This window comes from Ornithodoros turicata, chromosome 2, assembly GCF_037126465.1.
Source record: "Ornithodoros turicata isolate Travis chromosome 2, ASM3712646v1, whole genome shotgun sequence".
Lineage (NCBI taxonomy): Eukaryota > Metazoa > Arthropoda > Arachnida > Ixodida > Argasidae > Ornithodoros > Ornithodoros turicata.
The window spans coordinates 60,428,079-60,450,294 of NC_088202.1; the positions used below are offsets into that span (position 1 = coordinate 60,428,079).

Here is a 22,216-nt window from a genome sequence, read left to right on the forward strand (position 1 = left end):
TTTAGCATTAATGGAGTCTGCCCCACTGCTCGTGGAAAGTTTTAAAGAGTCAATGACCTTAGTAATTCCGTTGGACGTGATGGATGTGCTGGTCATAGGAGCATAGTTCTTCGGCGACATGCTGGGATGGATAGTTGAGCAAAGTGAGGAGAAAACTGATTAGAAAAAGTTAGCAAAAGCGGAGGCACAATGCTCGGGTGGAATGAAAACCCCTGGCTAATTGAGCTTTCTTTGGAGGTTTCAAACAATTCCAAAATTTCCTGAGGTTGTTTACTAGTAAAGAAGGCAAATCGATGTTAAAGTATTTATGCTAACTTTCGTTCTGATGTAGGGTAAGGTGGGGCAAGATGAAATGGAAATTTGCAATTGAATATGAAATTTTTATTTTTCGTCTTTAAAAAAAAAACGAGCCATAGGCACATTCTCAGGGGTGTAGAGCTTCTGACCTAAATGCAGAACGGACGTAGCCGGTCTAAAATAGACACAGAGCAAGAAATTCGAAAATGCAGATTGTCTCATCTTGCCCCAACCCTCGGAGCAAGATGAGACATCGCGTGGAGCAAGATGGGACACGCCATAGTAATGAACTATACAAATTAGTTTTTGCAATCCAAGCAGACAAAGTAAAGCCCGTGGGACCCTACACAACGCCCTTGAGCCCACCGCTGTTACGAAAGAGCCAAGGTGAAAGGAATAGAAGTTAGAGGTCCTTCGAACCTTCGGCCAGACGACAAGGACGCGCACCTGCCAGACGCTTTTAATCCCCATTGAGGAATCAGCACAATCCGAACCAACGCAGGAACAAAGGCCTACCCCGAGTTAGAAAGAAAGGGACGCAGTCTAAGTCCAAGGGATTTCTGGGAAACCATGGTGCCATATCCAGCGAAGGTCAACGGTGGCTCCTTTGTTCAAGCCTTTAAAAGCGCTGAGCGCCATTTTGTATTGCTCACTCGAATACTGACATGTCACTATAAATAAACCTGTATAGTTTTCCTTCCCTGGCTGTGTCGGCTCGCTACCACGTCGGCTCGGAACCCATGTCGCAACACCGCCCACATGATGTGCATAAAACCCACACAGAAACCGGTGCTATTTTGCTCCACCGTCCTTTGCAAACAATGCCCCGCCAGTCTGACGTGTCGCAGGTCGCGCGCTTGTGCGTGCGCTTCTGCTTTGCGGGAAATATCTTAGGAAACAGGAAAATTTGCTGGAAAATACATGCGATCCCCAACGTCACTCTATGTATTGGACCTTTCGTGGTGCTTAACCGACATAATTCGCCACTTGTCGTGCGTTACTGATGTCGACACTAGAGGTAGCGATCACTTTCCTGTATATATTTCGCACGACAGACTGCCCCTCTCAGCAACTACTGGACTGATTTCTTTCAGGAACTGGAGACTTTTTCTGACTGAGAACATCTGTGCACACCGGTATGTCCCCAGAGGCTCTCCTCGCAAGCAATTAGTCGCGGCATTCAGGACGCGGTGGTCATGTCTAAAAGGGTAACAGGACATGTCAGTCATTCTCCAGCAATTAACTACCCATTACGTCGCCGAGCAGAAAGAAGGGCTCGCCGGACAAGGCAACTTACTGACATTGTGGAATACCGCAGGATGAAAGCTAAAGTAACACGAGAACTTAAGAAAGAAGACCGGAAGCGTTGGCATAAGTTTTGTCACCATCTTTCACCGTTTGACACGCCCACGAAGATCTGGTGGACAATCCGATCTTTGAAGGAGGCGCCCCCTCAAAAGAATTCTCTCGTGGCCTTGGCTATCGTTAAGGGTGTAGACGAAGACACGCTAGCGACGAACTTCTGTGTGGTACTAACGACACCAGAGGCTGCCTCGACGACACCAGTACGCCGCAGTTTTGTCCACAGTTTGACGGCTGAAATTCACCAAGACTGGTCCAGTCCACCGTTAGTTATGGACCGCGACTTCATACTAATCGAGCTAAAGACAGCGTTGAAGCTTGTGAACGCCGGCTCGTCCCCGGGACCCGAGAAAATCACCTATGCCGCACTGCGAAACCTTGACGGGCGGTCGCTCCAAGCTCTCCTTCATGTGTATAATACGTCTTGGCAAAAGGGATCTCTACCATCTACCTGGACGGAGGCATGGGTTGTTCCCATCTTGAAACCTGGCAAGCCTCCAAATGCCCTATCCTCCTTTCGCCCTGTGAGCCTGACAAGCTGTATGGGAAAACTGATGGAGAGAATGGTTTTGCATCGCCTCGACTGGATACTCGAAAAGCAAGGTGTGTTCCCTCACGAAATGGCTGGATTTCGTCGCCACCGAAGCTCCATGGATCCAGTTCTCGACCTAGTCTCTACAGTCCAACATGTTCGTGCTCATCGGCGTATCGTACGTCGTATCGGTTTTCCTGGACATCAAGCGCGCATATGATACCGTCTCGCACATTTGTGTGCTGCACGCCTTTTGGGGTATCCGGTCGTCTCTCCAAGACTTCCTTACGGACCGAACTGTCGCTGTCCGTACATCCCAAGGCCAAAGCGATAAGCATGCTGTTCATCAAGGAGTCCCCCAAGGAAGCATTCTGAGTCCGACACTCTTTAATGTGGTGATGGCCGGCCTACAATCGGTAATCCCTCCCAAAGTGTCGTTTTCCGTGTATGCAGATGACGTCGCCCTTTGGACAGTAGGAAAATCACGCCCAGCCATTCAGCGCCGCCTCCAGCTGGCTTTAAATAATGTACATACGTATACCTCACGCACCTTGGGATGGACCTTTCACCCGAAAAGTGCTTCGAGCTCCCTTTCACACGCAAGCGATGACAAATTTCCGTCTTTGTGTTGGTGCCAAGAGGCTTGAGCCTGTACGTTTCCATCGCTTCCTTGGCGTGGTAATCGACTCGGACTTGCGCGCTCGGGCTCGCCACACTAAGCGCCTTGAAACCAAAGTGCAGCGATGGCTCCCTGCAATTCAACAGATTTCTGGCTCAGGATGGAGCTGTGATCAGCGCTCCCTGCTCACAGTTCACGCGGCGTTGGTGAGGGCGACTGTGCTTTACAGCATTCCTATGCACAGGATATCAACAACATCATTAAATACCCTTCGAACCCTGTTTGCTCGAAGCCTTCGTCGCTGCCTTGGAGTTCCAAGAATGGCTGAAGCACGGCAAGTCCTGGCCGAAGCTGGTGAACTCCCGGTTGAGGTTCTACGTGAACGTGAAACGACTCGGCACTTCCTACGTTTGCGTGCTCACATTCCCCGTCACCCGCTCCTCAGGAAAATTCGATACCTCCCTGAATGCGACTTCTATCGAGTAGCGCAGACGACACGACAGAGTATCGCAGGCTTCGTAGCTAAGAACGTAACACCACCGGAAGCCCCCTGGTCTCTGCCGGTATCACCCAACCTTCGTAAGCCTTCCGAACCTTCTGGAAAGAAGAGATCAGGCTCCCCCTCAAGCTATTGAAAATGCTGGCATACGAGGCTCATCCGCACCCCTAGTCATGCGTGTGTTAATAGCTTATCACCATGTGTAGGCAGCAGGCCACAGGCTGGTTCTCCAGTCAGTGGGTTCCAACCCATTGTGGTGTGGCGGGGAATGAGCAGGCGGACAGCGCCGCAGAAGCAGCTCTCTCGTATCGGAAGCGCACCAGTATTGCACTGCTGCAAGGAGACTGTCGCACCATTCTGCGACGACTCGTGACACCCCTCGCTTCCCGCCAATAGAGCTTTCCCCGTTTGTAAACAACTGACGACATAGTGTTCGACAGCGCCACTGATCTCGATTGTAAAAGGCTGGATCGCGGATAGGGAGCGCGAGCGTGAAGAAACCGGCCGCCATCTTACGGTGCCCACAACAGCCGCCGCAGCGATCATGGCAACTTCTTGCAATTACGGTCGTACCAACCGTACTGGCAAGGTTACAGGGCCTAAACTTATACAGGTGAGTCACTCTTCATCAAAGAATAAATAGGCGTCCATTCTGTACATTTATTTGACCAATATGAAGTGTTTTTTTGCCCAAAACGAGCACTGGATGCAGGTTGCTTGATCGCTCTTCCGACGTTCAATCGAGCACACTTGCATTTTACCCGGCGGCAAATACAGTTTGAGTGCATAATATGCTTGAAAGAACATGTTACACTACACAGGTAGTGTTGTCATCAATATATGTGCGAACACTCGAGTGCTTTTTTGCATGCATTGCTAGCATGGTACACGGTGTTCTCTGCGGAAGCAAGTGCTACATTCATTTCTTTGAATTATCTTCGCGCACAAGTTCGGTATTACGTCATAATAAGACCACGATTGTCACATTTTTTCATGTATTGGTATTGTTTTGTGCCTTGGTTTGATTTGTGACAAAGAATCCTACGTAACGGTGGTGTGGCGCGACTTGAATAACGCCTTTGTGTCTGAGCTGTATCGTCAGCTTGTTACGATAGTAATAATTTGTAGCGTGTCGTGCTATTTGTAGCAGTTTTAAGGCAAAAGTGGTCTCTCAATACAGGTTTCGTCATGAGGGCTGCCCAGTGAATAATCTGTGCAGTGTGATACCGCTGGGTGTACAGGTAAGTATCACGTTCCTCATCCACTGGTTTCTACTTTACAGGAAGGAACAACCTCAGTGCACGCACTGTGGTTAGCCTCTCTCAATTTTGCATATTTTCTTACATGTTCACATCAGAAACACACCTTACACTTTAGGCTCCTTAACCCAGCAATATAATAATTAGAGATTATAATTCTTTTTAGAAGAGTTCCCCATATTCTTTTTAGAATAGTTTTTAATCTTTTTAATTATTAGAAGATACAGGGATTGTAAACCATGTTTGAAACTGATGTTTTAACATTTGTCCAATGCATTTATTAAACAACATATTCATTTTTAACTGGTTGCGCCCAAACCAATGTTCTGATGTATTATTTCCTTTGTTGTCGATGCACCATAAAAATTGGAATAATCATCATCAATGCAGGTTACTTCACAGCTGCCTCGACATACTCAAGAAATGGGTGCAGAACCTGCGTAATGCCCACAAACTTTGACTACCACAGCATCTCCAGAAAGTAAAGGGATATGTGTCACATGGGATTTTTAAAGGCATTCACAGTATATAATACCTTATATGAACTGTTGTAGATCTAAGCAGCTTCTACAGTACACTCTCAGAAATTAAAACTTGTCAGGGAACTGTGATAATTGTTTCAGTTAATAGGCATGCACATATACGCTATAAGAAGAAAATTATTTATTGAGAATGCACTTCTCTGGCTACTCATGTTGTTTACATCTACTGTTGATCACATTCATTTATCACATATTATATTCTTATATATTATTATTATATTATCACATATTCGATCACATTAAATTTAAAATTTAGCATATATGAGAAAATATCAGTGGGGAAGTTGCTATTCATTGCTCATTCCAACCTAAAATTGAGTGCTACAAATTGAGAGAGCGTACCTGACCATTGTCATTCCTAAAATATATATTGCCATTGTAGCAAGGTCACAAAACAATAAATGTAGCCTTTTGCGACCTCCCTGCACGTTCATTGTATCCTGAAACGCATAAGTGCAAGGAATAAATCTTGAACTTGAATAAACTTGATGTTGTATAAACTTGACATAAAATGTTGAATACTATAATGAATGATATAAAATATTGAATAAACTTGAACTCGTATATTCTCTTTACTCATCATCAGTGATCTTCATTAAAAAAGCATATCGTTTTAGACTTTTTTTGTTTGCGTTTCACAGACTGGGTACACGAGGGCCAAAATGACAAAATCACAACTGTTTCAACCTCCAAATAGTCCTGTTGCAATTTGAAGACCATACGTGGAGCTGCATTGTTTGGAACATGTTCCACATAACAAGCATGACAAAGTCAGCACTGGATAGCAGGACCCCGTCCCCAAGCTGCTTTTCTCACGCTGCAGTTGTATTAAACAAAAGCATGTGAGTGCTGGAGAAGGACATTCAGTTTGGCACAACCGCACCTGCAAATAATCAGAACAAATAAAGGAAGAAGCAAACAAACATAGAAGGGCTGTACTTCAAAAAGAGATAAGTCCTGTGTCTCAAGGAGGTGCTACCACTGTCTAAGTAACTTAATTGATTAAGCTTACATCACTACCTGATTAACTGTCCTAACGAGCGTCATCTAATTGCGTGAAGTATTTCGGGCTGCTTCGATGTGTCCATATTTGCGAGGCAAAGCAACGCTGTCGTTTACTAAAAGACTGTTTCTGCGGCGATGCTTGATATAAATCATACTAAACCCATACACGACTAAGACAACGGCTGTGATTCTACAGTACGATCTCTTTCTGCCATGCGAGTATATATCATCCCCGACCGTTCTTTATGGAACAATTTTTGTCCAGAACGCAGCACGGGATATTACATACATGGTTGTTGTTAACCTCACATCGTTTCTTATTGAAATATTGGCTGGGAAACGTACTGCAGTACAATCCCCAGCGCTGCACTGCCGTGACGGTCTAGTTTCGGAATGCAAAACATAACGTAATTAAGAATCGAACGACAGGACACCTGTGAAACACTGTTAGGATACATCAGTATACTGGCACCTTACAAAATTGTGTGATGACAAACAACGATCAACGCCTGCAGCGCAATAAATACTCACAATCTCCGTTGCCTCCCATTGTTTTCTATGGGCGCACACTGCGTTTTAGGGCCTCCCAACATGGCGGCCCGAATGCACGCCTCTCCCCCACGAGCCCCTCTCCCATGCGCGATCCAGCCTACATAGAGATCAGTGGACAGCGCCATCAATTTGGTAGACTTGAACGCCCGAAGCTAGAGGCGAACAAGGTCGCGCCTGAAAGCCACGGTCTTGAGGGGATTACGATGGTCCCTGAAAGGGACGCGACCTTCGGTCCTACTTTTCTTTCAATAGGAGGCAGCGAACAAGTGTCCATTCGTGGAACTCAGCCCTCCTCTTCCGATTTGTTTCGGTTTTAGTCTGTCTACCAACGTCATGATGACGTTTCTCTGGTAGAGGTGTATTGACAACCGACATTCTCCCCCCATCTATGCTGAGCAGAGTTGATCCAACGCTCGCTTTCTGAGCCATGAAACACCTCTCGTCAAGATGCTGCATTACTTTATCGAATCCGACTCGATGTGCCTTTTACAGCTCAGTGGCATTACCGCTTGAGACAAGTTGACTCTCCCAGATGCTGTCACTGCGGTGCTCTAGAGGATCTGGAGCACATTCTTCTTCATTGCCCACACTACCAACCTTCCCGAGCCGCACTCTCCGGGTCTCTTAGTCAGCTGGACTCTCGCCCATTCTCCCTATCAAAATTGCTTGGTCCCTGGCCGAATTCAGCACACCAACGCTCTGCGCTCAAAGCTATTTTAACCTTTTTGGACACAATAGTACTTCGATCCTTATTGTGAAGGGGCTCATTATTTCATTCCCCACATCACCACCAGCAATGGGGTGGAGTATCGCCCCTGGAAAATCCTAGGCAATATGTAAAAAAGAAATGTATGAGTAACAAGCATAAAGCCACATAACAGTTCACTTGTCCATTTCTAAATTACATTAAATTGTCGCGTCTGGCCCCGTGCATATTATCGGATGCATTCATTTTTCTGTTCAACACCGGATAACCAAGAGTGCCAATATTTTGCATATATCTAGATGAATGAATAAAGAAACAGGATGTGGACTTACATTGACAGAATAAGCCTGCCAAACACTGCACAGACAAGAAAAAGGACTACAGAATATCGCGCCTTCTTGGCGGGTCTTCACATTCCAGGCTGAAGTAATCGATTTTTTTTTCTCTCTTGAACGCATACACCAATCCGGACAATTCTCACGTGCGATAAGGCGGACATGCAGAGCCACCTAGGAGTAAAGTTTCAAGCACATGTAGCAACGCGTCTCTGAGACAGGCGGCGTCGAGCAAAAAATGTCTCATCTTGCCCCGTGTTTCATCTTGCCCCACCTTACCCTATATTCACGGTTGGCTTCCGAGTGTAGAATGACGTTATGGAAGCACAAGTAAGACTCCAGTTGTTCACGGGCACTCACTACCCAACTGATGGCGAATTCGGGTGGCCATTTCATGTCAATACGACCTAGCGCTTGGAAATTGCTAGGTCGGCGCCCGAGCTCGATCACGTAACCGTTGCCACCCGAACATGAGTGCCAGGAATCTAGCAGTTTTCATCTTTCATCATCTTTCATTCTAGCAGTTTTAGTCAGGTTCAGGTTCAGGTTCAGGTTGCCTAAACCCTTTGGAATCAGGGCGGGCTTCGCACGCGAGCCACAGGCAAAGGACAACACAGAAACAACATAAAAAATGGAGACACGTGGTCACTGTTCCACAGGATTCCACCTAGCTGGTAAACATCCTCCGTCTTCTAGGCGTCGTTGTGCGTTGTGTTTCGAGGCTCCGTCGATAGATGTCATTGGCTCTGGTCGTTTGTCGCTCCTGGGCTGGGTGAGCGTTATCGGCGCGTTGTGGGATTCCTTTTCGTTCTGGTCGCTTGGGGCGTTGCCTGTCGTCGCAATCTCCCTCTGCCGCTGTGGATTGACTGAGATGGTGTGTTGGTCCGCGTTTGTTTGGTCATCTTCGGGGTTAGTGTTGGTCTGGTCGTGTGTTCTGTTCCGTTCATTGGTCTTGGCCGTTGCCTTCTCCCACGCGATGAGATGTCTTTTTGTGGTGGTGATTGTTTCCACTGCACACTCGGGAGTAAAACCCAGTGCTGTTTCAAGGACCTCTGGTAGGCGGTCTCTCGTCTCCTGTAGCGCCGGGCAAACCAAGACTATGTGTCGTATGTCTTCGTCCTGACCAGTATCGCATAGGAGACAGTGGGCGTTGTCTGTGTCAAAGAGCTCGCTTCGTCTCGTCCTTGTCAGGAGGGAACCAGTTCGAGCCTGAAAGAGGAGGCCGCTGGCCCTGTCTCCTCGGTAGAATCTTTCTGGTGCTGGTGTGCACTTGTTGTAACTGTAGAGGTTCATGCTCTTCTTTTTAGCTGTGGATGTGTGCCATCTCTCCTCCTCTATCAGTCTCATCTCCTTCCTGATGATGTTATCCCACTCCCGTCCGGTCTTTGTTGTGTGCCGTTTCGTATTGATGCTGTAGATCCTGTCTAGTTGGTTCATTTTTTTTATCCAGTTAGTGCGGACGCCACTGAAGCGGAGGTAGCGAAAGAGGCGAGTGGTGTACGCCAGGTCTGGTCCATGTATTAGTCTTCCAAGAAACCGCGTTTTTGAGCGGGCTTCGCGATACGAGAACGTGGACCAGCCTAGTTCCCCTTCAACAGCTGGGTTGGGTGTGGCGAAAGATCCTTGGAGGAGCCATCTACCCATTTCCCTTTGTTGGCGCTCCAGTTGGTCGACCGTGTTCTTGCGGAGGCAAATTACGTCGTTGGCGTACGTTGCAACAGGAACGGCAGTGGTCTTCCAATGAAGTCTGCCTATGTCAAATGGGTTGAACGAGTGTCTCGCTATGTGCCATGTGTGTCCTTTTTTCCGGTTCATCTTCCGGAGGAGCTGCTCTTCATGTTGGTGTAGGTAGTCTTTCTCGTTTTGTATCCGTATTCCGAGGTAGGTATATAAGGATGTGGGCTGTATTTCTGTTTCTTGTAGATAGAAAACTGGCATGGCTGAGATGTCGCCGAACTTCATTATGTTGGATTTCTCGCGACTGAAACGCATGCCATCCCTGTCAGCTGTACGTGAGCAGATGTTTAGGAGGTCCTGGATGTGGGCAGGGTCATCCGATATTAGTACTATGTCATCGGCGAAGGCTAAGCAAGATAGATTGGTCGTTTCGATTTCTCCATTGGTCTTCTGGGTTTGGAAGCTGACTCCTTTCTTGGTATCCTCGAGTTCTTTTAGGAGATCATTTATGAAGATGTTGAAGAGGGTCGGAGAGAGAGGGCAGCCTTGCCGTAGGCCTACAACCTGCTCGATCCTGTTTGAGCGAAATGTGCCCAAATTGTATTGACTGAATATCTCTCTGTATAGGTTCTGTATGAGAGTGATCAGACCTTCAGGTATTTCGGCTGCCTGCATTCGCTCTCCTAGTAGGTTATGTGGTACTGCATCATAGGCTTTTTCCAAGTCCAGGAACGCTAGAGATAGGTCCTTCTCCTGTAGTTGGTAGGCTTCAATCAGTTGAGTTAGGATGAAGATGTTATCTGATGCTGTTCGATTGGTGCGGAAACCGTTCTGTGATTCAGAGAGATATACGTCGCATTCTTTCTGTAGTCTCGAAGTGATAATTGATGCGAATAGCTTATATATATTGCTCTGGATTGCAATTGGTCTGTACGAATTGAGCTCTTGCTTGGGCTTATTGTTCCCTTTGTATATTAGGGTTATGTCGGCCTCCTTCCAAGGGGGTGGGATTTCTCCAGTGCAGATGACGTGATTGAAGCATGTCCTGATCGCCTCCCGTGCCTTGTCTTTGAGGGACCTCAAGAACTCATTAGGGATGTCGTCCGGCCCTGTTGCTTTCCCTGCGGCTAGACGCTTTATGCCCATCTCCAGTTCTCTTGTCGCTGAGTCGCTCGGATCACGCTAGGGGCATCGCGGTCGTTCGTCTTCGGGTTCTGTCGTCTGCTAACCCACGTAAACTTCGACGTGCGGGCCAACGAGGGCCCTCGCTACCCTCACGATGTGGATATGCATACACCGGATATAGTTGGCAATCCGCTACCCGGTTGCCTCGAGGCCGGGCGGACAAAGTGCTAGCTGGCAAATTCCTGGCGCTCGGAAAGCGCGACGCGAACATGCGAGGTCTGGCAAAATTGGCGAGAACTGGCGGGATCTAGTAAAAAAAAGTTGCCACGAAATGACCACCCGAATTCGCCATGAATTTATTCGACAAACAGCGAAAATAAACACATGCCAAAACAGAGCACGCCAAAGGTGCACGTGACCACTTGCGGCTGCAAACCCCTTTTTAATTATTGTAAAGTCATTCACAAATCCAGGAGTGTAATCTCATGAACTACAGGTTTTCCCGGTGATTTTAATCCAAGCGCCATCGAAATTAATCCACGTGCCATGCAAACTTTATGGGGCGTTATTTAGCGTGAACTTGGATTAAAATCGCCGGGAAAACCTGTAGTTGAAGCTGCACACATTCAGTTAACAGATTCATGTATCAAGTAAGGGATCAGTTGCAATCATCAGGAGGGAGTTGGAATTGCTGCGAACCAGTTTGGCTCGTCCTGTTTCGGCACGTGTTTAAATGTATTTATTTTCGCTCTCTGTCGAATAAACCTCGGTTGGGTAGCGGGTGCTTGTCCGCGTGCGTGTGTGCTGCTGTTTGTTTTTCCATCTGCCTTTCGTACTCTTTTACGATGTGTAGTTTGAAACATATCTACAGAAGTTGTTTGTTGCAGTGAATTTTCCGAAGGCTTTCCCACACTTTGCCTTGCCGTTTCCCTAGGCAAATCATGGCTAGAAAATTTAAGAGGCGCAGAAAAAGTGTCGAGATCTCTCCTTTAATATTACTTCACGTTGCACAATCGAAATTGATAAATAATCTCTTTCTGCAGCACCAAAAACATGTACATAACAAAACCTCTACAGAACTTTCAATAGATAATAAAAGATGCTGCATTAAAAGAAAAATAATGATAATCAAGGGCAGCAGCTGTACAAAATCACGTTTCTCTTTTTTACAAACGCTCCCTTGACACTCCTTCACTTTTTATCACAAAACTTGTGTTCGTTTCATAAGTATACAAACCAAGCATACTAACACCGCACACACACACAAACCAGTTGTCACTTCCTGGAAGTCATACCTTCATTCTGATACAAAATTTTGCCTGCAGTTGTTCCCACTCCCATGGACTCACCCCAAGAGGGTAAGTGGGTACAAGGTGCTTTCACCAGACAAGCTGTACTGAATCTTCGGTTGTTTACCACATTCCACGCATCATACTAGCTTGAAACTTCACACGTACATGTTCTTTTGTGCATGTGTAGCTTTAATTTTGAAATTTGTAGCTATCCAGGAATGAACCTACAAGCAAGAACATCCAGGCACTCATGTAGAGCCCTCCTGCACAAAATGAATTGCACAGCAGCAGTAGATAGTAGAGAACACAGAAACAAACTTCGCTGCCCACAGGAGAGCTTTCTGAAGAACTGATTATTCCTCGCTCGCAACTTCATACCTGGACAGTTTTTAAATTTTGCATTCTTACACTAAGGGGTCACAATCGTGGGATGCCTCAAGCCCGTTCAACGCCTATAATGCCGTTATCAACCAAACGCTTGGGTATTGGATAACTAGTCCTCGACATGCATAGGTCACAGGTGGGTGTACTGTCAGATCAGCGTGTTTTGCTGTGCGAATTCTCGGATAAAAGAACCTAAGTAGAATTAAAATTGCATTGCAAGTAAATTAAGTCTGAAGAGCACTAACATCCCAGGCATGGGTGTTGCTTGTTCTCAGAAGGCGAAAAAGGATTATTTCTCTCTTAGCTTTTCTTTTTGAATTTGGGGTGATGCAGCCCTTTTATGCCCCCACAGATGAGACAGTCTAGATACCTATGGCTCAAGAATGGTGTGCACATCAATACTCAATTTGCTACGCACCCATCACGGTTCGCATAGTACAGAAAAGAGAGGCAGTCGCATGGCCTGCACTACAACAAGGATTTGTAGCCGGCTGCAGGATTTTTGGAACACTTATAATCATTTTCTAGCTGGACGAAAGTTATTATTTTTTACAAAGCTAAGCATATGAGTATCAATAACTTTATGAGCACGCTCAATCTTAAAAGGTTCAAGCTAAATTACCGAAAGATTGCCACTATAAGGAGGTACTTCTGCTGTCTGTACTGCAATCCAAAGTGAGTGATGCACTGCATTTTTTTAGCATCAGATGTTCAAACAAGATTAAGCTGCATACACATATTCAGCATTCAGAAACCGCTCTGCAGATAGGAAAAACAAAGACAAAATATACTGAAATTACCAGAGCATCATGCACAAGTTTGATCGTCAGTCCACTTCACACAGTCCATCCCAACTACCCTCAACAGTGTTCCACATATTTGTTCACTAAGAGCTCAACTCCGACATCATCTGTGATGCCATCCCACCGAGTGCTTCACCACCAGTCGAACCTGTCAGCCAGCAGCAAACTAAAAGCAGAGAAACATCACAAACATATCTCTAAGACACTGCACACAAAAAAGAACATTTTCTCTACTGTACATTTCTATTTTCCTGCCTCAAAAAAGTCTTGTGCATAATTTCCAATGTGCATTGTATATATGTCTATACAGTGAAGTGACTAATGGACATCCCACAAGGATGCCTTACAGACATCCCAGCAAAGGTCTAGAAAAAGTCGTATGTGGCTACAGCATACCAAGGCTGGCAGTAATAGCCCACTTTCACTTGAGAGATGCCAGTAGCGTGATGAGACAGGTCCTCTCACATGTGTGTGCACAACATCGTGGTTGCGCTCATTACAAAGGGGGGAAGCTGCAAAATGTACAACAAACAGAGTCCCAAGCTGTGGGTGAGATTACTGTGTCCTAACTGCTATGTCTTCTACAGCAATGAAGAGTAAAAAAAGCTGCAGTCCATGCTTGCATCTAGGAAGTTCCACACCAGAGCGCCTTCATCAGAGATGGTATGCCTCAGCTTACTATAAGGAACAAACTTTGTTCCGGCCTTCACTTTGTAGCACTATCACAGTACGTTAGAGGAGGACCTGAAGTGCTGTGCATACAGTATGTCATGGAACACTGAATCAGGGCATACTAAAGTTGCATTCATACATTTTTTTTTTTTTGCTTTACTTTACCTAGTAATTGTCACCCTGCAACTTGTATTTGCTAGGACCTCTTATAACATAGGGCCTCCGCTAAACGAACTCCAGCAACGAAAACAAAGATTAACATCAAGCGTCACTGTGATCGCAGCAGGGGACAGCAGACAAATTCCACAATACCTCTTGTAGCAAACACTACGAAACCATGATATCAGACATCACTCAAGACCCTTGTTTGTTTCCTGCTTCTTGTTGTTGTTAGATACACAGTAGCTTGCTTCTGTATGATGATACTCAAAATTTTCCCAGTTCCAGCAGGAGAACGTATTACCCGCAAAACAACAATCCACACAACTCACGGGAACTGGAACTATGAAAATTCTCAAGTCATCGTACAATGTCCATTCTGCGTGCTCTGAGCCCAAGGCTGCAAAGCTGTAATGTGCAGTGGCTACAGCCAACCTAATCTTAATAGGCAGATAACACATCACAACCATTAATTGCGCATCCTAAGGTAGTACAAAGTTGCAGGAGATTGAGATTTCTGCAAAGATTTCGCGCATTTTTCTTTACTAATTCCGGTGACCACAGATGCATATCAAACAACACAGCCCAGCACGACACTCCAGGTCCTTCGGAAGTCTGTTGGTAGACGCTTACTTGTACTTTTATCCGCAGCTGGAGTGGGGGCCTCCAACTGCCAGTTGACATTCTAACAATGGCCTTTGTACAAAAAGTGCAGAGTAGAAAAATGGCCCTTTAAACCCGCACTGCACAATTAAAATGGGCATAAGATAAGTCTGCCTAGGGTATAGTCGTTTCGTTAACGTGTATGCTCGAGAGAAATGTGTTACAGGTGGGGTCAGTATGGTACTTGAATGGTGCAGTACTTCAACGCTGCTTTGCCAATACCTACCTGCATAGAGAACATCAGGCCAGCGCTACCTCCCTGAAATAGCGGAAGACCGGGGTCGCAAACGTTACATTTTAGAATACAGATCGAGAGAAGTTCCGAAAGGTTTCACAGCCAGAAATACTCTGATGGTCCTTTTTAGATGGTCTGCATGTATTTTCCAGGTGCAGGTTGGCTGTGTCAATACGTGATTAGGTTAAATCGTACTGCATGCTTGAAACTGCAGAGATTCGAGATCTTGCTTTGCAGTCTCAGCTACGCTAATACTGTAATATCTGCCGTTGCCATTGTTAGACAGTAGAAAAGCTAAGTTACAATCCTACCAGAGGGAAAGCAGTAAATGGGGGACCCTAACTGACACGCACAATGTCATTTACTTCAACAGTCACAATGGTTTCCTGTGTGCTACATTGGCGACACCTGGCTTTCTAAAAATCTGTCGATACGTAAGGGCCTCCGCTCAGAGGGCTCACTGCTATAAAAACCCCGAAGATGTTCCGCGTCAACGAACAAGGCAAACCCAATTTTAGGTTTTTGCTATAGATTGAAACCTCCACATTCAATGGTGCACACTTTCAGGAGAGGTAAATTATCAACTTCAGCTAAGACATGGACATAAAAACCAGCACAGTCACAAGAGTAAGTAAAATCATGTACATCAAAACAATACCTCGGTTGTGCAGCACTGCAACTGATATACAATCCGTCAAGTGTAAAGAGGGAGACACCGTTTCTACTGTCACTAACTTCTTGAACTGCACAACAGTGATCTTGCACAGAGGGACAACCTTTTGCATGTTGCTAACTGTCCCCTTGCAAAAGGAAGTCACCCATGTCCATTACACACATTCTGTTCACATGCTTCCAGGCCTCTGCTTCTGAGCACATTCCCCTGTTCACACTTAGTCCTATGCATCCGGGCACTCTCTCACGAAGGAGTCCAATGTTCCGGAATGATGTGAAGCTCTTTAAAACCTTTACCGCTCTAGTTGACATGCAGTCATCAATTGTGTATCTTGTCCTTCTGACTCAAGGCTATGTCAGCCAGTGCTGCTAGACTGTTGGTGAATTCCTCTTGCGGGCGACTACATTCTGGAAGATAAATGGCATCTTTCAATGTAATAGGGTATTTACTAACATGCCTCAAGTAAAGTAGCGGGCACTACATCAGGAAACACTAACACAAGGTCCAACCCATTGAAGGAAGTAAAAATCCTGCATATTGTCTCCATAGGAACATCAGTAAGGAGAAGAGGCAAAGAATTAGTGTGGCTTATGAAGTACATAATCTCATTTCTGTCAGTGAAGGTGGCCAGAAAAGATGTACAAATAATATATTGTGGAAGGACATCCTTGTGAATGTACTCTAGTGGCCTTAAAAAAATCGTATTAAAAAATGCAGCAACATAAGTAGTCGCCTGTATGGGCGTATGACGCAAACGCAAAATGACGTAAACGCTAATGTTGTGAGAACTTGAGGATGGAGCAAGTTCGAGAAGTACCAGGTGCACGACGCGTTTTGTAACTACTGTGCTATTGTCGACCTTGTCGAAGAAAATATGTTTCAGTGTTCAATGAACAACCAACCAACCAGCCATTAGATCATTGCTCTTATATCGGTTTAGTTCCCCTGTAACACGGGGTCGTCTAAGATTCCAGAAAATACAGTATGCCTGTTGGATAAATGTGACAAACGTCTATTTATTACGTACATGTGAATCTGCATTCAAAGCTTTACCAAGGGCTAGCTAGGGCAAGAGACGCATTGAAAATCACCACCGCACATGTCGAAACTCATGCTGCCCCGACATCACAGCTAGCGTCTCTGCCAATGGGGGAGTGCAGGAGAGGTCATATGCTTAAGAAGAGCAACAGAAATGACTGCAGCTCTTGCTCCTCTGATGTCAGAGCTTGACACAGGCGTGTGTTCAAGTGTTTGTACCTTGCCAAATTCGACACGTAGGGTTACTACGCTCATGGAAGTGTATCCCGACAAGGCTACGATAGCAGAAATTTGCCGCGAAGCGTATCCCGTGTCCACACAGCGAAGCAAACTCCTGTCAACAGTTATTTCAAGCCAGTGTGAGTGCCCAAATAGGGTTTTTGTGGAACGATTGAAGTTTTAAGTGCTTGCTTAAAAAATCGGACTGCTGGATAATTCGGACTGGTTTGTGGCTCCTTCAAGTCTGAAAAATCTGTTGGCGACTGTAGTCCCATTATCCCATGTTGCAGGAACAGTTGTGTTACTACATTCAGGAAAAAGGAATAAATAAATGAGCAGTGCCATGATTTTATTGGTATAACCAGAGCGATGAAGACATGTAGGTGTGGCAGCTGCTGCTGCTATTTGTTCATTGATGTGGCATACAATTGATGCAGTGGTCACACAATGGCCTCTGCTGTTCTGGACAGTACAGCAAGATGTGTATCCATTAGCAGGCTGTCACTGTTGTACAGTCAAACCTTGTTACAACAAAACGTGACATAAGGAAATTTGCGATAGGGTGAAATAATTTCCCCGGCAGAGGCCTATAGAGATCAATGTGTTTTAACTCCCGCTACAACGAAACATTTTTTAGCCGCCGCCTCGATACAGCGAAAGAACGAGATAAGGTTTATGACCACAAAGCCGACGTTGGGGTCACAAAAACAAAGGGCACAATCAGCGTCCTGTTCCCGAAGCGAATGATGGCACGCGCGATTAGGGTCGGGAGGAATCTGGTGCCTACAAAAAGAAGTCCGAGTCATTGGAAGGTTTGGCATTTTCCTTCTCGGGCTTCTCCTTTTCACGCTGGCTTTTTTTAACTGTCCGGTTGCAGCCAAATACGGGACGAAGGTAACAGCAAAGAGCACGAGACATAAGGCGCCATCGCGTGCACGTGGGAAACGCTTCGTTCGTGTGGCGACGTACGTGACAAAATCAGCCAAGATGATTTTCTTGACGGGGAGAAACATGTCGTAGCAACGGAGAGCCTTACGGAAGACGCACTGCCATAGACGTACTTAGAAAGTTTACGGGATCTCAACACAATATGGAGAAAGCTGCGGATGCTTTGGCGGCGTACGAACAACGCGTGACATCACATCTTCTAGTCACAATGCAGAAATAAATAACCAGCTATTTCACGCAAGAATAAAATGCCGTAGGTGCCCTTTGGCGCTGTATTTGTAGTTGTGTCATTTTTCACGAAAAACTTTTCCGCATCATAGCAGGAGTTATCGTCGCTTATGTACAGCGCGCGCCCTCGCGAAGGTCGCGATTCGTGACCTTCAATTCAATACAACTAAATGTTTGATACAACGAAAGAAATTGCGGTCCCCACGAGTTTTGTTATATCGAGGTTCGACTATATGTAATGGAGGGTAGCGCCAGTGGACCTTTGCCAGTTCAGATATGTACCCGAGACGGAAGAAAAGTGTGCCCTCCGAACAGATTGGAATTTGGTGGGATCGCAGATACCACAGCTGTTTAATTTGGATTATAAGTAGAGCCGGATGTTTTCGGGTTTTATTGCTTTTAGAATTCGGGGGGTAAAAATCGGGTGTTATCTGGTGAGCAGGAAAACATGGTGGAATCGGGCGAAATTTCTTTATTTGCGTATTTTTCGGGTGAAATACAGTTCGTCGTTCTTGCTCAGAATGACACAGGAACTCGGCAAAATTTACATGGCTAGACCTTTAAGGCAAGTGCATCACACCTCGAGGCCTCTATGGGAATCCCCATACATTTTTCGAGTGCTGCGATTAATTGTTTGGTTTGCATGAAGTTTGTTTTAAATGAAAGTGTGTACCAGTTTCTAGGGAATAATGGTTTTAGATTTTTTACCTCTGGCTTAGAAATTTTCCCATCGCAAGAGAAAATATTGTTATTGCTATACAAAATATCCAACGCCGCAGATAAAGAACCTTTAAAAAATCGCAGGTATTTACGGTAGGATACCCCAGGATGTCGGGAGACTCGTCGATAATGAAGCTCAGTTTTGCGTATTTCACATCATCGCGGAATCCCACCATGGCCTTGCCGAAAACTTCGATGAGTTGCTTACGACGAAGCTGGTGCACTCCGGGCATTGTTTTGGCCGCTGGACAGTGTTTGCGTACAAAAGTCTCCAAGCAGACCATCAGCCTGCTCGAGGCTTATTCCACTTGGCCGGTGCGCTCACGAACTTACGAACGACACCTTCGGCGTTCTTTTCTCTTTCACGCTGACGATAGCAAACTTCAAACATGGTCTGCGCACCTTTCGCTTTCTTCTTTAGACTATCATGTCTTCTTGCCGGTGCGAGGGTTTCTTCGCCGGGTCTGACGGCAGCACAAAGTTACACGCGAGCATGTTTCCGTTGTCACCCATCTTCACTATTTCCAAATCGTTGTACTCGATGACCCAGTCTTCAAGTCTTTTTCTTTTTACGACCCGCCATCATGTCAAAAGACAAACGTCACGACGTTAATGCATGAAATGCATAAATGCACAGGTTCATCAAACGAAACTACGAAGAGCCGATAGCAATCGAAAGCGAAAAGGCGAGTTTCCTTCGTCATGGCGCGGCTGGCGCGCATGCGCGAGGCGCTCGCACGTGGAGGCAGCGTTTGCGCATGCACAAATGCTTCGCTTACGCAGGAAAGCCAACTTACGGAACGGGAGCTGCGACAGGTAGAAATCGGGTTAAACCCGACTGCCTGCTGGGTCGTTCGGGGGGTAAATTCGGGCCAAATCGGGTTTAACCCGAAAACGTCCGGCTCTAATTATAAGATATGGTGCTTGAGAGAGTCAAAGGCCTGGGTAAGATCAATGAGCACCGCAGCAGTGAATAGGTACTCATCTATAGCAGATTTAACTATCACTAAATCCTAATACAGCGTACTACACCGTACCTGCAGTATAATCACAATCCTATCACACAGCAATCCTACAACTGCTGCAGCTTTCACGATTTTTTATTGAGTGGTAAGCAATACGAACCGAAACAACATGACACATTTCCTTACTGAATCAGTTTATGCCACGCTTGGTCACACTCGGCCTATATCTAGCACTGCTATGTCAGAAACAATTACTCACCTTTCCTATTACGCCGCTTGTCTGCTCTTTCCGACCGGTCATCAACACGTTGCCGGTCATCATGATCGTCATCCTCACTGTGCCAGTCCTCCCTTGCCCCGTTTTCTTCTGTGGCATCTGTGCCTGCATCAGATTCTACTGTAGAATCCTCGTCGGCTGCATCTTTGGCCCCTACAAACATCCGCATTCCACAGAGTTAAGCAATCATCTGACCTACGTGGGCAGAACAGATTTAACGCATTTGATTCATCCTTTTTGTTGCCCCTCTGCGTGCATCGTTCTGCACTTTGTCGCTATCACTGCATTCATTGTCTAGGGTGAATTCGGTATCGGCAGCCACTATCATCGTCACTGTCAAATAACAACGCAAGAATTGTATCGCCCGACCTCCAACCGCTCCTCCAGGGTTCCATGTTTGCACACACACACAAAAAGGATAATTGCAAAGTTTTCATTTTCTGTCTAAATACCTCCCACAATACACTGGGCAACTAGCGTCATCTGGCGGTGCTAAGCGATTCACAAGGAGCCTTTACAGAGTCACCATCGATGGGGATGCTTTTAAAACAAGCACTTTCCTGGAGACCAGCGAATCGCTGGCTTCCTGCATTTTGGCCTACTTCCCACAACCGATGAGACAGAGGACACAACAAAAGCGAATGGGTTAGTAAACAGGGTCAGCCAGTCTTTATACATAGATCATTGTGTATTTCGGATTTTGTGTTTCTTGAAAGTTGAGAGGGCAAAAATCGGGTTTTATTACACGAGCTGTAAAACCGGGAGACAGCTAGAATAACAGACACACAGTAGTGCAGGCACGTTCCATTCCAGAACGTTTCCAACAATCCTTTTATCAGCCATTTGATGCACAGACAAAGACCCGTTCAGCACTATCACTGATTGCCAGGATTCTAGTTCCACTGAAGACAGGCTCTTCCATAATTACGTATTGATTCACTTCCAAGGAGACCACAACATATTTCTGTACATGTAACACTTGCAAGTCACACCCTTCTATTTACAATACAAGTACCTATGTCAAATATTTTTTTTACAGTTACCCCTCCAACACCAGGAACATACCTGGCTTTCCACTTGAGGAGCCAGAGTCCCTCCTCCGAGCTTTTCTCCGCCGACTTAAAACCTCGATGTCACATTTTGGCAGAGCAGCCAGATGCTCTTCTAAATCAAAGTCACTGCAGCAAAAGAAGAAGAAAACAATCGTATGTTCATAATATAACGCTACAATATGGGGATGCATACCTGCCAGAACATCCGAATTAGGGAAATTTCAAAAGCGGGGGGAGGTACGTTTTTTGGCAAATGACCTTGCTATGCGATATAGGAGAAAGCCGATGTTGGGAGGCTTTTATGTGCATATGTAACACGCAGGCTTGACACCAGCACTCATCAGGCACAATTTTTGTAGCAGGAGACTTTACCCTCTCCGAGGAACTATCTGGGTCTCTGGCTGAGACGAGGCCACGCCACTTTCTCAAAAGAACGTGAAGGCACGAAACTATGTCTCTGTTCTCTTCGCGATGCTGAACTGCCCTCACATTCAACACTACTCGCTCAGCACTGCCTCAGTAACGTAGCTGAACTTCAGAAGCCCATCTGGACTTCTCAGGAGAGCTACATAGTAGTTGTTGAACAGTTAGTTAACGAGTCATTAAACAAGTAGTTTGCATAATACACCACAACCATCAGTTACAGTTGTACATCGCCGTCGTCAGTTACGTGAACAGCGACTGCAAACACTTTCCGTTCACGCGCTTATCATGAGCTCTTGTGCGCGGTTTCGAGCACACATGTACAGCTTTGCAACGTCGGGAGTTGGGAACACGGAGGAGAATGGCCCGCACGGATAATATTGTTGTCCGGTCCTTGTCTCGATTTCGGAAAAACTGATGTAGCTAGTACACTTTGTCTTTGCACTTAACGTGGTTCTTGTGCTCCCCTGACGTAACGTGGGTAACAACAGTGACGGGCTACCCTGCACACGGAATGTTGATGTTGCAGTCATAAACTGTGCAGAACACATTGTGCCTTTTCCTGGACGTAATCACGCGTCCCAATTCAGTTGTCTATAGCTTCAGAAACACGTGCAGATACTTGTTTCGCTTACACGAAGCCGTGGTCTGCAATATGCGAGGCAGAAACACGGCAAAGGCACCTTTGTCGCCCTAAAACACGGACGAAATGCGCGGAAACTAGAAGCGCAGAACTAGAATAGAAAGCTGCAGCGATACCAATGGCAGTCGGGCAGGTACGGGATTGATGTTTACGTCTGTGTGGCCAGACAAAACGCAAGCATTCTAGATATAGAGGGGGAAACTGCATTTTCCGGGAGATTTGCTTCTCGATCGTACAATCGTACAAAACGGTCTAAATCCGAGAGTCTTCCGGATGAATCGGGAGACTTGGCAGGTATGGGGATGTGATCTT

The 22,216-nt window shown here is 45.9% G+C and overlaps 1 protein-coding gene across 3 annotated transcripts in view; it reads right to left on the reverse strand.

Annotated features, from left to right (window-relative positions):
* Positions 1–11,485: 11,485 nt before the first annotated feature.
* LOC135385476 (uncharacterized) overlaps positions 11,486–22,216 on the reverse strand; it is an 85,512-nt gene continuing 74,781 nt past the window's right edge. For all 3 annotated transcript variants that reach the window (XM_064614810.1, XM_064614809.1, XM_064614811.1), the window contains exons 7-9: positions 20,852–20,964; positions 19,769–19,939; positions 11,486–15,798 (exon numbers count right to left, since the gene is read on the reverse strand). In XM_064614810.1, the coding sequence (XP_064470880.1) occupies positions 15,710–15,798; positions 19,769–19,939; positions 20,852–20,964 (373 nt within the window). In that variant the 3' untranslated portion in view covers positions 11,486–15,709. The remainder of the gene's footprint in view (positions 15,799–19,768; positions 19,940–20,851; positions 20,965–22,216) is intronic.